The sequence below is a fragment of the Procambarus clarkii genome, unplaced genomic scaffold (assembly GCF_040958095.1).
Source record: "Procambarus clarkii isolate CNS0578487 unplaced genomic scaffold, FALCON_Pclarkii_2.0 HiC_scaffold_135, whole genome shotgun sequence".
In the NCBI taxonomy this organism is placed as follows: Eukaryota; Metazoa; Arthropoda; class Malacostraca; order Decapoda; family Cambaridae; genus Procambarus; species Procambarus clarkii.
Window position 1 is genome coordinate 887,563 of NW_027189168.1, and position 16,937 is coordinate 904,499.

General features: G+C 53.1%; 2 protein-coding genes across 2 annotated transcripts; both read left to right on the forward strand.

Annotated features, from left to right (window-relative positions):
• Positions 1 to 3,601: 3,601 nt before the first annotated feature.
• Positions 3,602 to 4,495, forward strand: LOC138360964 (keratin-associated protein 4-11-like). Its single transcript, XM_069320447.1, has one exon. It carries the CDS (start codon positions 3,602 to 3,604, stop codon positions 4,493 to 4,495), a length of 894 nt encoding a protein of 297 aa, XP_069176548.1.
• Positions 4,496 to 7,727: 3,232 nt separating this feature from the next.
• LOC138360965 (uncharacterized) lies at positions 7,728 to 8,315 on the forward strand. The gene has a single exon (XM_069320448.1). The coding sequence runs from the start codon at positions 7,728 to 7,730 to the stop codon at positions 8,313 to 8,315; it is 588 nt and encodes a 195-aa protein (XP_069176549.1).
• The last annotated feature ends 8,622 nt before the right edge of the window (positions 8,316 to 16,937 follow it).

Consider the following 16,937-nt stretch of genomic DNA (forward strand, 5'->3'; position numbering starts at 1 on the left):
CTCCCGAGGGAGGGGGGTAACTTAGAGCTCCCCGAGCGTACCATCGAGTGCCCCGTGGGTAACTTAGAGCTCCAGTGGGTAACTTGGATCTTCCCGGCCCTAACCTAGAGCTCCCCGCGGAAACTTAGAGCTTCCCACCCGTAACTTAGAGCTCCCCAGGCGAAACTTAGAGCTTCCCTGGGGTAACTTAGAGCTCCACGGGGTAACTTAGAGCTCCCCGTGGGTAACTTTGAGGTCCCCGGGCATAACTTAAAGCTCCCCGTGGATAACTTACAGCTCTCAGGAGGGTAGCTTGGAGCTCCCCGGGCGTAACTTAGAACTCCCCGTGGGTAACTTGGAGCTCCCTGAGCGTAACTTAGAGCTTCCCGGGCGTAACTTAGAGCTTCCCAGGCGTAACTTAGAGCTCCCCGGGCGTAACTTAGAGCTCCCCGTGCGAAACTTAGAGCTCCCTGGGGATATTTAGAGCATCCCGGGGGTAACTTAGAGCTCCCCTGGGCGTAACTTAGAGCTCCCCGGGGATAACTTAGAGCTCCCGGGGCGTAACTTAGAGCTCCCGGGGTAATTTAGAGCTCCTCTGGGAAAACTTAGAGCTCTCGGGGTGTAACTTAGAGTTCCCTGCCTGTAACAGAGAGCTCCCCGGAGGTAACTTAGAGCTCTCCGTGGGTAACTTAGAACTCCCTGGGCGTAACGGCCTACACTCAGCCAAGTACTAATCAATAAAGAGAGCCGTAATGAGCATGAGAGTTGTGCTACATTTCCCCCACAACTAAACCCCCACACCACCTGCCTCCCACCTCCTCTACCAGCACAGCCTCCCATGGCTCACCCGAGACGCTCCCACCACCACCACTGACCCACACGCACCACTAAACGCTCCTCTAATGGACCGCTCTATAGCTGCGGGAGAGGGATGGAGACATGTACCAGTAGAGCCGTACCAGCACTACAGGTACTCTGCCCCGGGTACACCTGGGTCAGGGAGAGTGTCCTGGGTGAAGAGTGGGGCCGCGGGGATAACTTCTGGTATAATGGCGGCATATAGTGTGCCTGGTCTGGCCGGCCCACCGCTCAAGTGCACTAGAGAACATGGCAAATGTGCCCGGCACTGCTGGCCATCTGAGGTGCGGTCATACACTCAAATATGAGACCATTTTCTTGCAACAAGGTCATGAAGAAATACATGTTGCTGAGTGCAAGGCAGTTCAAGGGCGTCGTGACTTCTTGAGGGGAATGTTGTTAGCTTCGACGCCCTCCATGTGTCGCCGCCCTCCATGTGTCGACGCCCTCCATGTGTCGACACCTTCCATGTGTCGATGCCCTCCATGTGTCGACGCCCTCCATGTGTCGATACCCTCCATGTGTCGACACCCTCCATGTGTAGACGCCCTCCATGTGTCGAAGCTCTCCATGTGTCGACGCCTTACATATGTCGACGTCCTACATGTGTCAACACCCTCTATGGGTCGACGCCCTCAATGCGTCGACGCCGTTCCATGTGTCGACGCCCTCCATGTGTCGAAGCCCTCCATGTGTCGACGCTCTCCATGTGTCAACATCCTCCATGTGTCAACGCTCACCATGTGTCGACGCCCTCCATGTATCAATGCCCTCCATGTGTCGACGCCCTCCATGTGTCGAAGCCCTCCATGTGGCAAAACTCTCCATGTGTCGACGCTCTCCACGTGTCGATACCCCTCCTTGTGTCTACACCCTCCATGTGTGCACACCCTCCATGTGTCGACGCTCTCCATGTGTCGACGCTCACCATGTGTCGACACCCCTCGATGTGTCGACGCCCTCTATGTGTCGACGTCCTCCACGTGTCGACACCCTCCATGTGTCGATGCCTTCCATGTGTCGACGGCCTCCATGTGTCGATGCCCTCCATGTGTCGACACCATCCATGTGTCGACGTCCTCGATGTGTCGACATCCTCTATGTGTCGACGCCCGCCATGTGTCATCACCATACATGTGTCGACGCCCTCTATGTGTCGACGCCCTCTATGTGTCGATGCCCTCCATGTGTCGATGCACTCCATGTGTCGACACCGTCCATGTGTCGACGTCCTCGATTTGTCGACGTCCTCTATGTGTCGACGTTCTCAATGTGTCGACACCTTATGTGTATCGACGCCCTCTATGTGTCAATGCAATCCATGTCTTGACGCCCTCCATGTGTCGACGCCCTCCATGTGTCGACGCCCTTCATGTGTCGACGCCCTTCATGTGTCGACACCATCCATGTGTCAACGCCCTTCATGTGTCGACGCTCTTCATGTGTCGACACCCTCCATGTGTCGACGCCCTCCATGTGTCGACCCCCTCCATGTGTCGACACCCTAAATATGTCGACGCCCTCCATGTGTTGACACCTTTCCATGTGTTGACGCCCTCTATGTGTCAACGTCCTCCATGTGTCGACGCCCTCCATGTGTCGACGTCCTCTATGTGTCGATGCCCTCCATGTTTCGACGCTCTCCATGTGTCGAAGCCCTCCATATGTCGACGTCCTTCATGTGTCGACGCTCTCCATGTGTCGACGCCCTCCATATGTCGACGTCCTCCATGTGTCGACACCACCCATGTGTCGACACCACCCATGTGTCGACACCACCCATGTGTCGACACCTTTCCATGTGTTGACGCCCTCTATGTGTCAACGTCCTCCATGTGTCGACGCCCTCCATGTGTCGACGTCCTCCATGTGTCGACGCCCTCCATGTTTCGACGCTCTCCATGTGTCGAAGCCCTATATATGTCGACGTCCTCCATGTGTCGAAGCTCTCCATGTGTCGACGCCTTCCATATGTCGACGTCCTCTATGTGTCAACACCCTCTATGGGTCGACGCCCTCAATGTGTCGACGCCGTTCCATGTGTCGACGCCCTCCATGTGTCAACATCCTCCATGTGTCAACGCTCACCATGTGTCGACGCCCTCCATGTATCAATGTCCTCCATGTGTCGACGCCGTTCCATGTGTCGACGCCCTCCATGTGTCAACATCCTCCATGTGTCAACGCTCACCATGTGTCGACGCCCTCCATGTATCAATGTCCTCCATGTGTCGACGCCCTCCATGTGTCGACGCTCTCCACGTGTCGATACCCCTCCATGTGTCTACACCCTCGATGTGTCGACACCTCCATGTGTCGACGCTCTCCATGTGTCGACGCTCACCATGTGTCGACACCCCTCGATGTGTCGACGCCCTCTATGTGTCGACGTCCTCCACGTGTCGACACCCTCCATGTGTCGATGCCTTCCATTTGTCGACGGCCTCCATGTGTCGATGCCCTCCATGTGACGACACCATCCATGTGTCGACGTCCTCGATGTGTCGACATCCTCTATGTGTCGACGCCCGCCATGTGTCATCACCCTACGTGTGTCGACGCCCTCTATGTGTCGATGCCCTCCATGAGTCGATACCCTCCATGTTTCGATGCTCTCTACGTGTCGACACCCCTCTATGTGTCTACACCCTCCATGTGTCGACGCTCTCCATGTTTCGACCCTCACCATGTGTCGACACCCCTAAATGTTTCGACGCCCACTATGTGTCGACGTCCTAAATGTGTCGACACCCACCATGTTTCGATGCCCTCCATGTGTCGATGCACTCCATGTGTCGACACCGTCCATGTGTCGACGTCCTCGATTTGTCGACGTCCTCTATGTGTCGACGTTCTCAATGTGTCGACACCTTATTTGTATCGACGCCCTCTATGTGTCAATGCAATCCATGTGTTGACGCCCTCCATGTGTCGACGCCCTCCATGTGTCGACGCCCTTCATGTGTCGACGCCCTTCATGTGTCGACACCATCCATGTGTCAACGCCCTTCATGTGTCGACGCCCTTCATGTGTCGACACCCTCCATGTGTCGACGCCCTCCATATGTCGAAGCCCTCTATGTCTCGACGCCCTCCATGTGTCGACGCCCTCTACGAGTCGACGCCCTCCATGTGCCGACGCCCTCCATGTGTCGACGTTTTCAATGTGTCGACACCCCTCCATGTGTCGATGCCCTCCATGTGTCGACACCATCCATGTGTCGACGTCCTCGATGTGTCGACATCCTCTATGTGTCGACGCCCGCCATGTGTCATCACCATACATGTGTCGACGCCCTCTATGTGTCGACGCCCTCTATGTGTCGATGCCCTCCATGTGTCGATGCACTCCATGTGTCGACACCGTCCATGTGTCGACGTCCTCGATTTGTCGACGTCCTCTATGTGTCGACGTTCTCAATGTGTCGACACCTTATGTGTGTCGACGTACTCTATGTGTCAATGCAATCCATGTCTTGACGCCCTCCATGTGTCGACGCCCTCCATGTGTCGACGCCCTTCATGTGTCGACGCCCTTCATGTGTCGACACCATCCATGTGTCAACGCCCTTCATTTGTCGACGCTCTTCATGTGTCGACACCCTCCATGTGTCGACGCCCTCCATGTGTCGACCCCCTCCATGTGTCGACACCCTAAATATGTCGACGCCCTCCATGTGTCGACACCTTTCCATGTGTTGACGCCCTCTATGTGTCAACGTCCTCCATGTGTCGACGCCCTCCATGTGTCGACGTCCTCTATGTGTCGATGCCCTCCATGTTTCGACGCTCTCCATGTGTCGAAGCCCTCCATATGTCGACGTCCTTCATGTGTCGACGCTCTCCATGTGTCGACGCCCTCCATATGTCGACGTCCTCCATGTGTCGACACCCTCTATGTGTCGACACCACCCATGTGTCGACACCACCCATGTGTCGACACCACCCATGTGCCGACACCACCCATGTGTCGACACCACCCATGTGTCGACACCTTTCCATGTGTTGACGCCCTCTATGTGTCAACGTCCTCCATGTGTCGACGCCCTCCATGTGTCGACGTCCTCCATGTGTCGACGCCCTCCATGTTTCGACGCTCTCCATGTGTCGAAGCCCTATATATGTCGATGTCCTCCATGTGTCGAAGCTCTCCATGTGTCGACGCCTTCCATATGTCGACGTCCTCTATGTGTCAACACCCTCTATGGGTCGACGCCCTCAATGTGTCGACGCCGTTCCATGTGTCGACGCCCTCCATGTGTCAACATCCTCCATGTGTCAACGCTCACCATGTGTCGACGCCCTCCATGTATCAATGTCCTCCATGTGTCGACGCCGTTCCATGTGTCGACGCCCTCCATGTGTCAACATCCTCCATGTGTCAACGCTCACCATGTGTCGACGCCCTCCATGTATCAATGTCCTCCATGTGTCGACGCCCTCCATGTGTCGACGCTCTCCACGTGTCGATACCCCTCCATGTGTCTACACCCTCGATGTGTCGACACCTCCATGTGTCGACGCTCTCCATGTGTCGACGCTCACCATGTGTCGACACCCCTCGATGTGTCGACGCCCTCTATGTGTCGACGTCCTCCACGTGTCGACACCCTCCATGTGTCGATGCCTTCCATTTGTCGACGGCCTCCATGTGTCGATGCCCTCCATGTGACGACACCATCCATGTGTCGACGTCCTCGATGTGTCGACATCCTCTATGTGTCGACGCCCGCCATGTGTCATCACCCTACGTGTGTCGACGCCCTCTATGTGTCGATGCCCTCCATGAGTCGATACCCTCCATGTGTCGACACCCTCCATGTGTCTGCACCATCCATGTGTCGACACCTTCCATGTGTCGACGCTCTCCATGTGTCGTCGCTCACCATGTTTCGACACCCCTTCATGTGTCGACGCCCTCTATGTGTCGAGGTCCTCCATGTGTCGACACCCTCCATGTGTCGACGCCCTCCATGTGTCGACGCCCTTCATGTATCGACACCCTCCACGTGTCGACGACCCTTCATGTGTCGACGCCCTCTATGTGTCGACGCCCTCCATTTGTCGACACCCTCAATGTGTCGAGGCCCTCCATATGTCGAAGCTCTCCATGTGTCGACGCCCTCCATGTGTCGACGCCCTCCACGAGTCGACGCCCTCCATGTGTCGACGCCCTCCACGAGTCGACGCCCTCCATGTGTCGACGCCCTCCATGTGTCAACACCATCCATGTGTCGACGTCCCCGATTTGTCGACGTCCTCTATGTGTCGACGCCCTCCAAGTGTCGATACCCTATGTATGTCCACGCCCTCTATGTGTCAACGCCATCCATGTGTCGACGCCCTGCATGTGTCGACTCCCTCCATGTGTCGACGCCCTTCATGTGTCGACGCCCTCCATGTGTTGACGCCCTCAATGTGTTGACGCCCTCCATGTGTCGACGCCCTCCATGTGTCGACGCCCTACATTTGTCGACACCCTCCATGTGTCGTCGCCCTCCATGTGTCAACGCCCACCATGTGTCGACACCCTCCATGCGTCGACGCTCTCCATGTGTCGACACCCCTCTATGTGTCGACGCCTTCCATGTGTCGATTCCCTCAATGTGTCGACACCCGCTATGTGTCGACACCATCCATGTGTCGATGTCCTCGATGTGCCAACTTTCTCCATGTGTCGACACCCTCCATGTGTCGACGTCCTCCATGTGTCGACGCCCTCCATGTGTCGATGCCCTACATGTGTCGACATCATCCATGTGTCGACGTCTTCCATGTGTCGACGCCTTCCATGTGTCGATTCCCTCAATGTGTCGATACCTGCTATGTGTCGACGCGCTCCATGTGTCGACGCCCTCCATGTATCGACACCATCCATGTGTAGACGTTCTAAATGTGTCGACATCCTCTGTGTCGACGCCCTCCATGTGTCGACGCAATCCATGTGTCGACACCCTCCATGCGTCGACGCTCTCCATGTGTCGACACCCCTCCATTTGTCGACGCCTTCCATGTGTCGATTCCCTCAATGTGTCGACACCCGCTATGTGTCGACGCGCTGCATGTGTCAACGCTCTCCATGTTTCGATGCCCTCCATGTGTCGACGCCCTCCATGTGTCGACGTCCTCCATGTGTCGACAACCTCCATGCGTCGACACATGAAGGGCGTCGACAACCTCCATGTGCCGACACCCTTCATGTGTCGACGCTCTCCATGTGTCGACGCTCTCCATGTGTCGACACCCCTCCATGTGTCGACGCCACCATGTGTCGACACCCTCCATGTATCGACCCTATCCATGTGTCGACAACCCTCCATGTGTCTACGCCCTCTATGTGTCGACGTTCTCCATGTGTCGACACCCTCCATGTGTCGACGGCCTCGATGTGTCGACGTTCTCCATGTGTCGACGCCCACCATGAGTCGATGCCCTCCGTGTGTCGACACCATCCATGTGTCGCCGTCTTCCCATGTGTCGACGGCCGACATGTGTAGACACCTCCCCATTGGCCGAAGCCCTCTATTTGTCGACGCCCTCCATGTGTCGATGCCTTCCATGTGTCGACACCATCCGCGTGTCGACGTCCTCCATGTGTCGACGTCCTCCATGTGTCGACGTCCTCCATGTGTCGACACCTCTCCATTTGTCGACCCTCCATATGTCGAAATCCTCCATGTGTCGACACCTCTCCATTGTGTCGACTCCCTCTATGTGTCGTCGTCCTCCATGTGTCGACACCCTACATATGTGGATGTGTCGACGCCCTCCATGTGTCGGCATTCTCCATGTGTCGATGCCCTCCATGTATCGACACCATCCATGTGTCGACGTTCTCGATGTGCCAACTTCCTCCATGTGTCGATGCCCTCCATGTGTCGACACCCTACATGAGTCCACGCCCTCCATGTGTCGACACCCTCTGTGTCTCGACGCCCTCCATGTGTCGACCCCCTCCATGTGTCGACTCCCTCTATATGTCGACACCCTCGATGTGTCGACGCCCTACATGTGTCGACGCCCTCCATGTGTCAACGCCCTCCATGTCTCGACGCCCTCCATTTGTCAACACCCTCCATGTGTCGACGCCCTCCATGTGTAGACACCCTCCATGTGTCGACACCCCTCCATGCGTCGACGACTCTCTGTGTTTCGACACCCCTCCATGTGTCGACGCCGTTCTATGTTTCGACACCATCCATGTGTCGACGCCCTTCATGTGTCGACGCCCTCCATGTGTCGACGCCCTCCATGTGTCGACACCCTCCATGTGTCGACGCCCTCCATGTGTCGACGCCCTCCATGTGGCAACACCCTCCATGTGTCGACGCTCTCCACGTGTCGATACCACTCCATGTGTCTACACCCTCCATGTGTCGACACCCTCCATGTGTCGACGCCCTCCATGTGTCGACGCTCACCATGTGTCGACACCCCTCTATGTGTCAACGCCCTCTATGTGTCGACGCCCTCCATGAGTCGATGCCCTCCATGTGTCGATGCCCTCCATGTGTCGACGTCCTCGATGTGTTGACGTCCCCTATGTGTCGACGCCCTCCATGTGTCGACACAATCCATTTTTCGACGTTCTCCATGTGTCGACGTCCCCTATGTGTCGACGCCCTCCATGTGTCAACACCCTCCATGTGTCGACGCCCTCCATGTGTCAACACCCTCCATATGTCAACACCCTCCATGTGTCGACCCTCACCATGTGTCAACACCCTCCATGTGTCGACGCCCTCCATGTGTCGACGCCCTCCATGTGTCAACACCCTCCATGTGTCGACACCCCTCCATGTGTCAACACCCTCCATGTGTCGACGCCCTCTATGTGTCGACACCCTCCATGTGTCGACACCCTCCATGTGTCAACGCCTTAAATGTGTCGACGCCTTCCATGTGTCGACACCCTCCATGTGTCAACGCCTTAAATGTGTCGACGCCCTCCATGTGTCGGCACCGTAAATGTGTCGACACCCCTCCATGTGTCGACGCCCTCTGTGTGTCGACACCCCTCCATGTGTTGACGTCCTCCATGTGTCGACACCCTCTATGTGTCGACGCCCTCTATGTATCAACACCATCCATGTGTCGACACCCTCCATGTGTCTACACCCTCCATGTGTCGACACCCTCCATTTGTCGACGCTCTCCATGTGTCGTCGCTCACCATGTTTCGACACCCCTTCATGTGTCGACGCCCTCTATGTGTCGAGGTCCTCCATGTGTCGACACCCTCCATGTGTCGACGCCCTCCATGTGTCGACGCCCTCCATGTGTCGACGCCCTTCATGTATCGACACCCTCCATGTGTCGACGACCCTTCATGTGTCGACGCCCTCTATGTGTCGACGCCCTCCATGTGTCGACACCCTCAATGTGTCGAGGGCCTCCATATGTCGAAGCCCTCCATGTGTCGACGCCCTCCATGTGTCGACGCCCTCCACGAGTCGACGCCCTCCATGTATCGACTCCCTCCATGTGTCGACGCCCTCCATGTGTTGACGCCCTCAATGTGTTGACGTCCTCCATGTGTCGACGCCCTCCATGTGTCGACGCCCTACATTTGTCGACACCCTCCATGTGTCGTCGCCCTCCATGTGTCAACGCCCACCATGTGTCGACACCCTCCATGCGTCGACGCTCTCCATGTGTCGACACCCCTCTATGTGTCGACGCCTTCTATGTGTCGATTCCCTCAATGTGTCGACACCCGCTATGTGTCGACACCATCCATGTGTCGATGTCCTCGATGTGCCAACTTTCTCCATGTGTCGACACCCTCCATGTGTCGACGTCCTCCATGTGTCGACGCCCTCCATGTGTCGATGCCCTACATGTGTCGACGTCCTCCATGTGTCGACGCCCTCCATGTGTCGATGCCCTACATGTGTCGATGCCCTACATGTGTCGACATCATCCATGTGTCGACGTCTTCCATGTGTCGACGCGCTCCATGTGTCGACGCCCTCCATGTATCGACACCATCCATGTGTAGACGTTCTAAATGTGTCGACGTCCTCTGTGTCGACGCCCTCCATGTGTCGACGCAATCCATGTGTTGACACCCTCCATGCGTCGACGCTCTCCATGTGTCGACACCCCTCCATGTGTCGACGCCTTCCATGTGTCGATTCCCTCAATGTGTCGACACCCGCTATGTGTCGACGCGCTGCATGTGTCAACGCTCTCCATGTTTCGATGTCCTCCATGTGTCGACGCCCTCCATGTGTCGACGTCCTCCATGTGTCGACAACCTCCATGCGTCGACACATGAAGGGCGTCGACAACCTCCATGTGCCGACACCCTCCATGTGTCGACGCTCTCCATGTGTCGACGCTCTCCATGTGTCGACACCCCTCCATGTGTCGACGCCACCATGTGTCGACACCCTCCATGTATCGACCCTATCCATGTATCGACAACCCTCCATGTGTCTACGCCCTCTATGTGTCGACGTTCTCCATGTGTCGACACCCTCCATGTGTCGATGGACTCGATGTGTCGACGTTCTCCATGTGTCGACGCCCACCATGAGTCGATGCCCTCGATGTGTCGACACCATCCATGTGTCGCCGTCTTCCCATGTGTCGACGGCCTACATGTGTAGACACCTCCCCATTGGCCGAAGCCCTCTATTTGTCGACGCCCTCCATGTGTCGATGCCTTCCATGTGTCGACACCATCCGTGTGTCGACGTCCTCCATGTGTCGACGTCCTCCATGTGTCGACGTCCTCCATGTGTCGACACCTCTCCATTTGTCGACACTCCATATGTCGAAATCCTCCATGTGTCGACACCTCTCCATTTGTCGACACTCCATATGTCGAAATCCTCCATGTGTCGACACCTCTCCATTGTGTCGATTCCCTCTATGTGTCGTCGTCCTTCATGTGTCGACACCCTACATATGTGGATGTGTCGACGCCCTCCATGTGTCGGCATTCTCCATGTGTCGATGCCCTCCATGTATCGACACCATCCATGTGTCGACGTTCTCGATGTGCCAACTTCCTCCATGTGTCGATGCCCTCCATGTGTCGACACCCTACATGAGTCCACGCCCTCCATGTGTCGACACCCTCTATGTGTTGACGTCCTCCATGTGTCGACCCCCTCCATGTGTCGACGCCCTCTATATGTCGACACCCTCGATGTGTCGACGCCCTACATGTGTCGACGCCCTCCATGTGTCAACGCCCTCCATGTCTCGACGCCCTCCATTTGTCAACACCCTCCATGTGTCGACGCCCTCCATGTGTTGACACCCTCCATGTGTCGACACCCCTCCATGCGTCGACGACTCTCTGTGTTTCGACACCCCTCCATGTGTCGACGCCGTTCCATGTTTCGACACCATCCATGTGTCGACGCCCTTCATGTGTCGACGCCCTCCATGTGTCGACGCCCTCCATGTGTCGACACCCTCCATGTGTCGACAACCTCAATGTATCAACGCCCTCCATGTGTCGACGCCCTCCATGTGTCGACGCCCTCCATGTGTCGACGCCCTCCATGTGGCAACACCCTCCATGTGTCGACGCTCTCCACGTGTCGATACCACTCCATGTGTCTACACCCTTCATGTGTCGACACCCTCCATGTGTCGACGCCCTCCATGTGTCGACGCTCACCATGTGTCGACACCCCTCTATGTGTCAACGCCCTCTATGTGTCGACGCCCTCCATGTGTCGATGCCCTCCATGTGTCGATGCCCTCCATGTGTCGACGTCCTCGATGTGTCGACGTCCCCTATGTGTCGACGCCCGTCATGTGTCGTCACCCTACGTGTGTCGACGCCCTCTATGTGTCGACGCCCTCCATGTGTTGACACCCTCCATGTGTCGACGCTCTCCATGTGTCGACCCTCACCATGTGTCGACACCCCTCCATGTGTCGACGCCCACTATGTGTCGACGTCCTAAATGTGTCGACACCCTTCATGTGTCGATGCCTTCCATGTGTCGATGCCCTCCATGTGTCGACACCATCCATGTGTCGCCCACTATGTGTCGACGTCCTCGATTTGTCGACGTCCTCTATGACGTCCTCTCATTTTCGACACCCTATGCGTGTCGACGCCCTCCATGTGTCGACGCCCTCCATGTGTTTACGCCCTTCATGTGTCGACACCCTCCATGTGTCGACGCCTTTCACGTGTCGACGCCCTCTATGTGTCGACGCCCTCCATGTGTCGACACCCCCATGTGTCGACGCCCTCCATATGTCGAAGCCCTCCATGTGTCGACGCCCTCCACGAGTCGACGCCCTCCATGTGTCGACGTCCTCAATGTGTCGACACCCCTCCATGTGTCGATGCCTTCCATGTGTCGACGCTCTCCATGTTTCGATGCCCTCCATGTGTCGATGCCCTCCATGTGTCGACACCATCCATGTGTCGACGTCCTCGATTTGTCGACGTCCTCTCTGTGTCGACAACCTCCATGTGTCGATACCCTATGTGTGTCCACGCCCTCTATGTGTCAACGCCATCCATGTGTCGACGCCCTACATGTGTCGACGCCCTCCATGTGTTGACGCCCTCAATGTGTTGACGCTCTCCATGTGTCGACGCCCTCCATGTGTCGACGCCCTACATGTGTCGACACGATCCATGTGTCGACGCCCTCCATGTGTCAACGCCCTCCGTGTGTCGAAAGCCCCCATGTGTCGACGCCCTCCATGTGTCGACGCCCTCCATGTGTCGACGTCCTCCATGTGTCGACGCCCTCTATGTGTCGACACCCTCCATGTGTCAACGCCCTCCATGTGTCGACGCCATGGTGTCGACGCCCTCTATGTGTCGATACCCTCCATGTGTCGACGGTCTCCATGTGTCGACGCCCTCCATGTGTCGGCGCAATCTATGTGTCGACGCCCTCCATGTCGACATCGACACCATGGCGTCGACACATGGAGGGCGTGTTAGAATTATTAATGTTACTTTTTCGGTCATATTTATTAATATATGTTTACAAGAAAGACTGCTACCAAAATATGCTAATATTAAAACGCACGACCCAGCAGCAAGGAATCTAGCTTTCACGATAAAATTTCGCCAAGATCTGATTCGAAATCAGATACACAAGGCTGAAAATGAAATCAAAGACAACTAAACGTAACTACTTCATGCTAGAAACAAATGGAGAAACAGCAACATCGACGAAAAACTCCGCACTCGTATCGAGCAACACCTCGACATCCTCACAGATCGACATCACCTCAGCACCAAAACCAGGATAGTCAAGAAACTAACAACATTATATGGAGGACCTATGGCAATTCCACGACCAAGAGATGGCTTCCTGAACCTTGCTGGAATCAACCTCACTGAGGACTAAGTCACTCTCCTAAATCTGGGTATAAACTGTCACGTTATGTCCAGACCAAGTGAGATGGCCCGGAAAGTGGAGTTGGAGATCCTGTTGGACGACATATTCGACCTCGAGACACAAAAGAAGGTCACTACCAAAGATACCTTGCAAGCAGAACTTATTGCGGAAGGAGGAAAGAATCGAGGCAACTACAGAAGCACCATACTGTCCCCCGTGCTCAAAGCGGCAGCTAAGAGCCTTCGTGAGAACAAGGAGATAGTCGTCAGGAGAGGTGACAAGTCGCCAATATATGTCATTCTTAAAAAAGACGAATATCTGGCGAAAATGAACCTCATACTCTCTGACCAAACTAAATTCCAAAGGGTAATTAAGGACACTACAGCCGAATTGAGAGCAAAGGTCAACAAATTGATCGAAACTGTGAACACCAAGAAATCCGGACTCCACCTGCCAAAGATTATTGGGGAATACAAACCTGGATACGCGTATGGAAATGTCAAGACACATAACCCTGGAAACCCACTTCGGCCAATCATCAGCCAGATACCCACACCCATGTACAGACTGGCGAAGCGACTCAACGGCTTGCTGACTCCTTATGTCCTGAAGTTCCCAAAGGAATTTGTTGACTTACTGCAGGGAACACGGCCCACAGGGATAAGAGCCTCGTTGGACGTAGAATCACTGTTTATCAACGTACCTGTGGATGAAACAATCGGGATGATAGCGGACAGAGTGTATCGTGATCCAGCCTGTACTCCTCTTCACATACCAGAAAACATTCTAAGGAAACTACTCCAAGCTTGTACTAAAGAGGCACCCTTCTTGAGCCCGGATGGGCACATGTATAAGCAAGCAGATGGGGTCGCCATGGGTTCTCCCCTAGGTGTCCTGTTTGCGAACTTCTACATGGGTACCATCGAACAAAAGGTCTTAGTCGACATGAACTTGAAACGGGCCATAAACTGCAGGTATGATGACGACATTTTTACACAGGTACCTGATGTTAGACATCTGCAGGAGCTGAAGGTGGCATTTGAGCGAAATTCTATGTTGCGTTTTACTTACGAGATGGAGAAGGATGGGAAGCTGCCCTTTCTAGATGTAACAGTCATGGAAAGGAGCGGATGTTTCCACACTGCAGTCTACACTAAGGAAGCAAACATAGGAATGTGCCTCAATGCCAACAGTGACTGCCCAGACAGGTACAAGAGGAGTGTTGTTAACGCTTATGTCGACAATGCTCTCAGCCACAGCTCAGGATGGAAGCAAGTCGATGAAGAACTCTGTCGGGTAAGGCAGGTCCTAGTCAACAACAGCTTCTCCAATGGTTTCGTTGAAGACATCATAAGAAGGAAGGTGAAACGCCATGCAACCTCTGAAGAGACAACTAACACAACACCTGTACCCCCTATTAGACTATTTTACAGGAACTTCTTTTCCACAGCTCTTAAAATGGAGGAAAGGGTCCTGAAAGATATTGTTAATAGGAACGTTATCCCTACAGACAAAAATCAGAAGATACAATGGACGATTTACTATAAAACCAAAAAAACGGCCAATCTACTCATGAGAAACTCTCCAGACACAAAGCAGAACGCTTTAAAAGAGACCAATGTCGTCTATGCCTTCAAATGCCCACTTGGGGATTGTAAGCCTCAAAGAACTCAGTATATAGGCAAGACAACAACATCTCTTTCCAGGCGATTAACGATGCATAAGCAACAGGGCTCCATTAAGGAACATATAATCTCTTCCCACAACCAGAGAAGTCTTAACAAAGAACACAGAAATCATCGACAGATACAGCGATAGCAGGCGGCTTGATATCTGCGAGGCACTACACATCAAGAAGTCAACACCAGCAATCAACAGTCAATTAATGCACAACTATATTCTACCCACTTCAAGACTTCGCATCAATATAGAAGCATAAAAAAATATGGGCCAATAGGCCCTTTGCAGTTACTTCCATTCTTTTTTTAAAACTTACCCAATATCATACCCATTGTTTCGTGTTCTGTCTTGTGTTTTCACCTCATCCAAAACTGTTGTAACATATCACCTCACCCAAATGCAGTTATACATAATGAAAGCCATTCAAATTATAGCATAGTAGGACTCTGTTTAGTGTTTGCAGGTTATAGTTGTGTGTGTGTAAACTTAAGGCTTTGAAAATGTAATAAGTTATTACGAAACGCGTTCAAGTGTCACGTCAGACTAGAAATAAAAATGAATTTTGGAGAATTGATTTTTCAATTACCATCTACAGTGAAAAGAAACATAAGAAATATTGAGAAAATTCGTGTTAGAATTATTAATATTACTTTTTCGGTCATATTTAATAATATATGTTTACAAGAAAGACTGCTACCAAAATATACTAATATATATATATATATATATATATATATATATATATATATATATATATATATATATATATATATATATATATATATATATATATTTATATATGTATGTATAATGTTAATAATATATTAAAGAAGAAAAAGAGTATGAACACTCACACTGGACGTTGAGGTTGAGAGCGTTGCTCTGGCCGTCACCCTCCTGGTTACTACCGAGGCAGGTGTACAAGCCACGCATGTCGGCCGTCACGTTGTGGAGCCGCAGGGTGGTGTTGGTCGCCTGCGTCCCCCACTCCGCCCGTCGCAGCGGTCGCCCCTGCACCCAGAGACAGAAATATGCATTTAACTTCTCAAAATTAGTGACCTCGGGGCAGATTTACGAAGCAGTTACGCAAACATTTACGAACCTGTCCATCTTTTCTCAAAATTGGCGGCTGTGTTTACAATTATTGAACAGTTAATGAGCTCCGAAGCACCAGGAGGCTGTTTGTAACAATAACAAATGTTGATTGCGAAATTTTCAGGCTAGTAAACTGTTCAATATATGTAACCAAAGCCGTCAAAGATAGAGTCAAGATGTACACGTTCGTAAGTATTTGCGTAACGGCTTTGTGAATCCGGGTCCAGGTTTTGGGTTTTGCAAATATAATTTTAGTTTAACGTGTGTCGATGTGTGTAGCCAATTGGGTTGGAGTACGTGTAAGTGTTCTAATCGCTACATGTGCAAACATACATGCGCAAATATTTACAAGTTCAAACACACACACACACACACACACACACACACACACACACACACACACACACACACACACACACACACACACACACACACACACACACACACACAAACACACACACACACACACACACACACACACACACACACACACACACACACACACACACACACACACACAAACACACACACACACACACACACACACACACACACACACACACACACACACACACACACACACACACACACAAGAGAAGCAGAGAAAAATTTTGAAAATGATATAGCAAACAAAGCCAAGACCGAACCAAAGCTACTCCACAGTCACATCAGAAGGAAAACAACAGTGAAAGAACAGGTATTGAAACTTAGAACAGGCGAGGACAGGTATACAGAGAATGACAGAGAGGTGTGTGAGGAACTCAACAAGAGGTTCCAGGAGGTCTTCACAATAGAACAGGGTGAGGTCACTGTGTTAGGAGAAAGGGAGGTAAACCAGGCGGCCTTGGAGGAGTTCGAAATTACGAGAGAGGAGGTCAAGAGACACCTGCTGGATCTGGATGTTAGAAAGGCTGTTGGTCCAGATGGGATCTCACCATGGGTACTGAAAGAGTGTGCAGAGGCACTTTGCCTGCCACTCTCCATAGT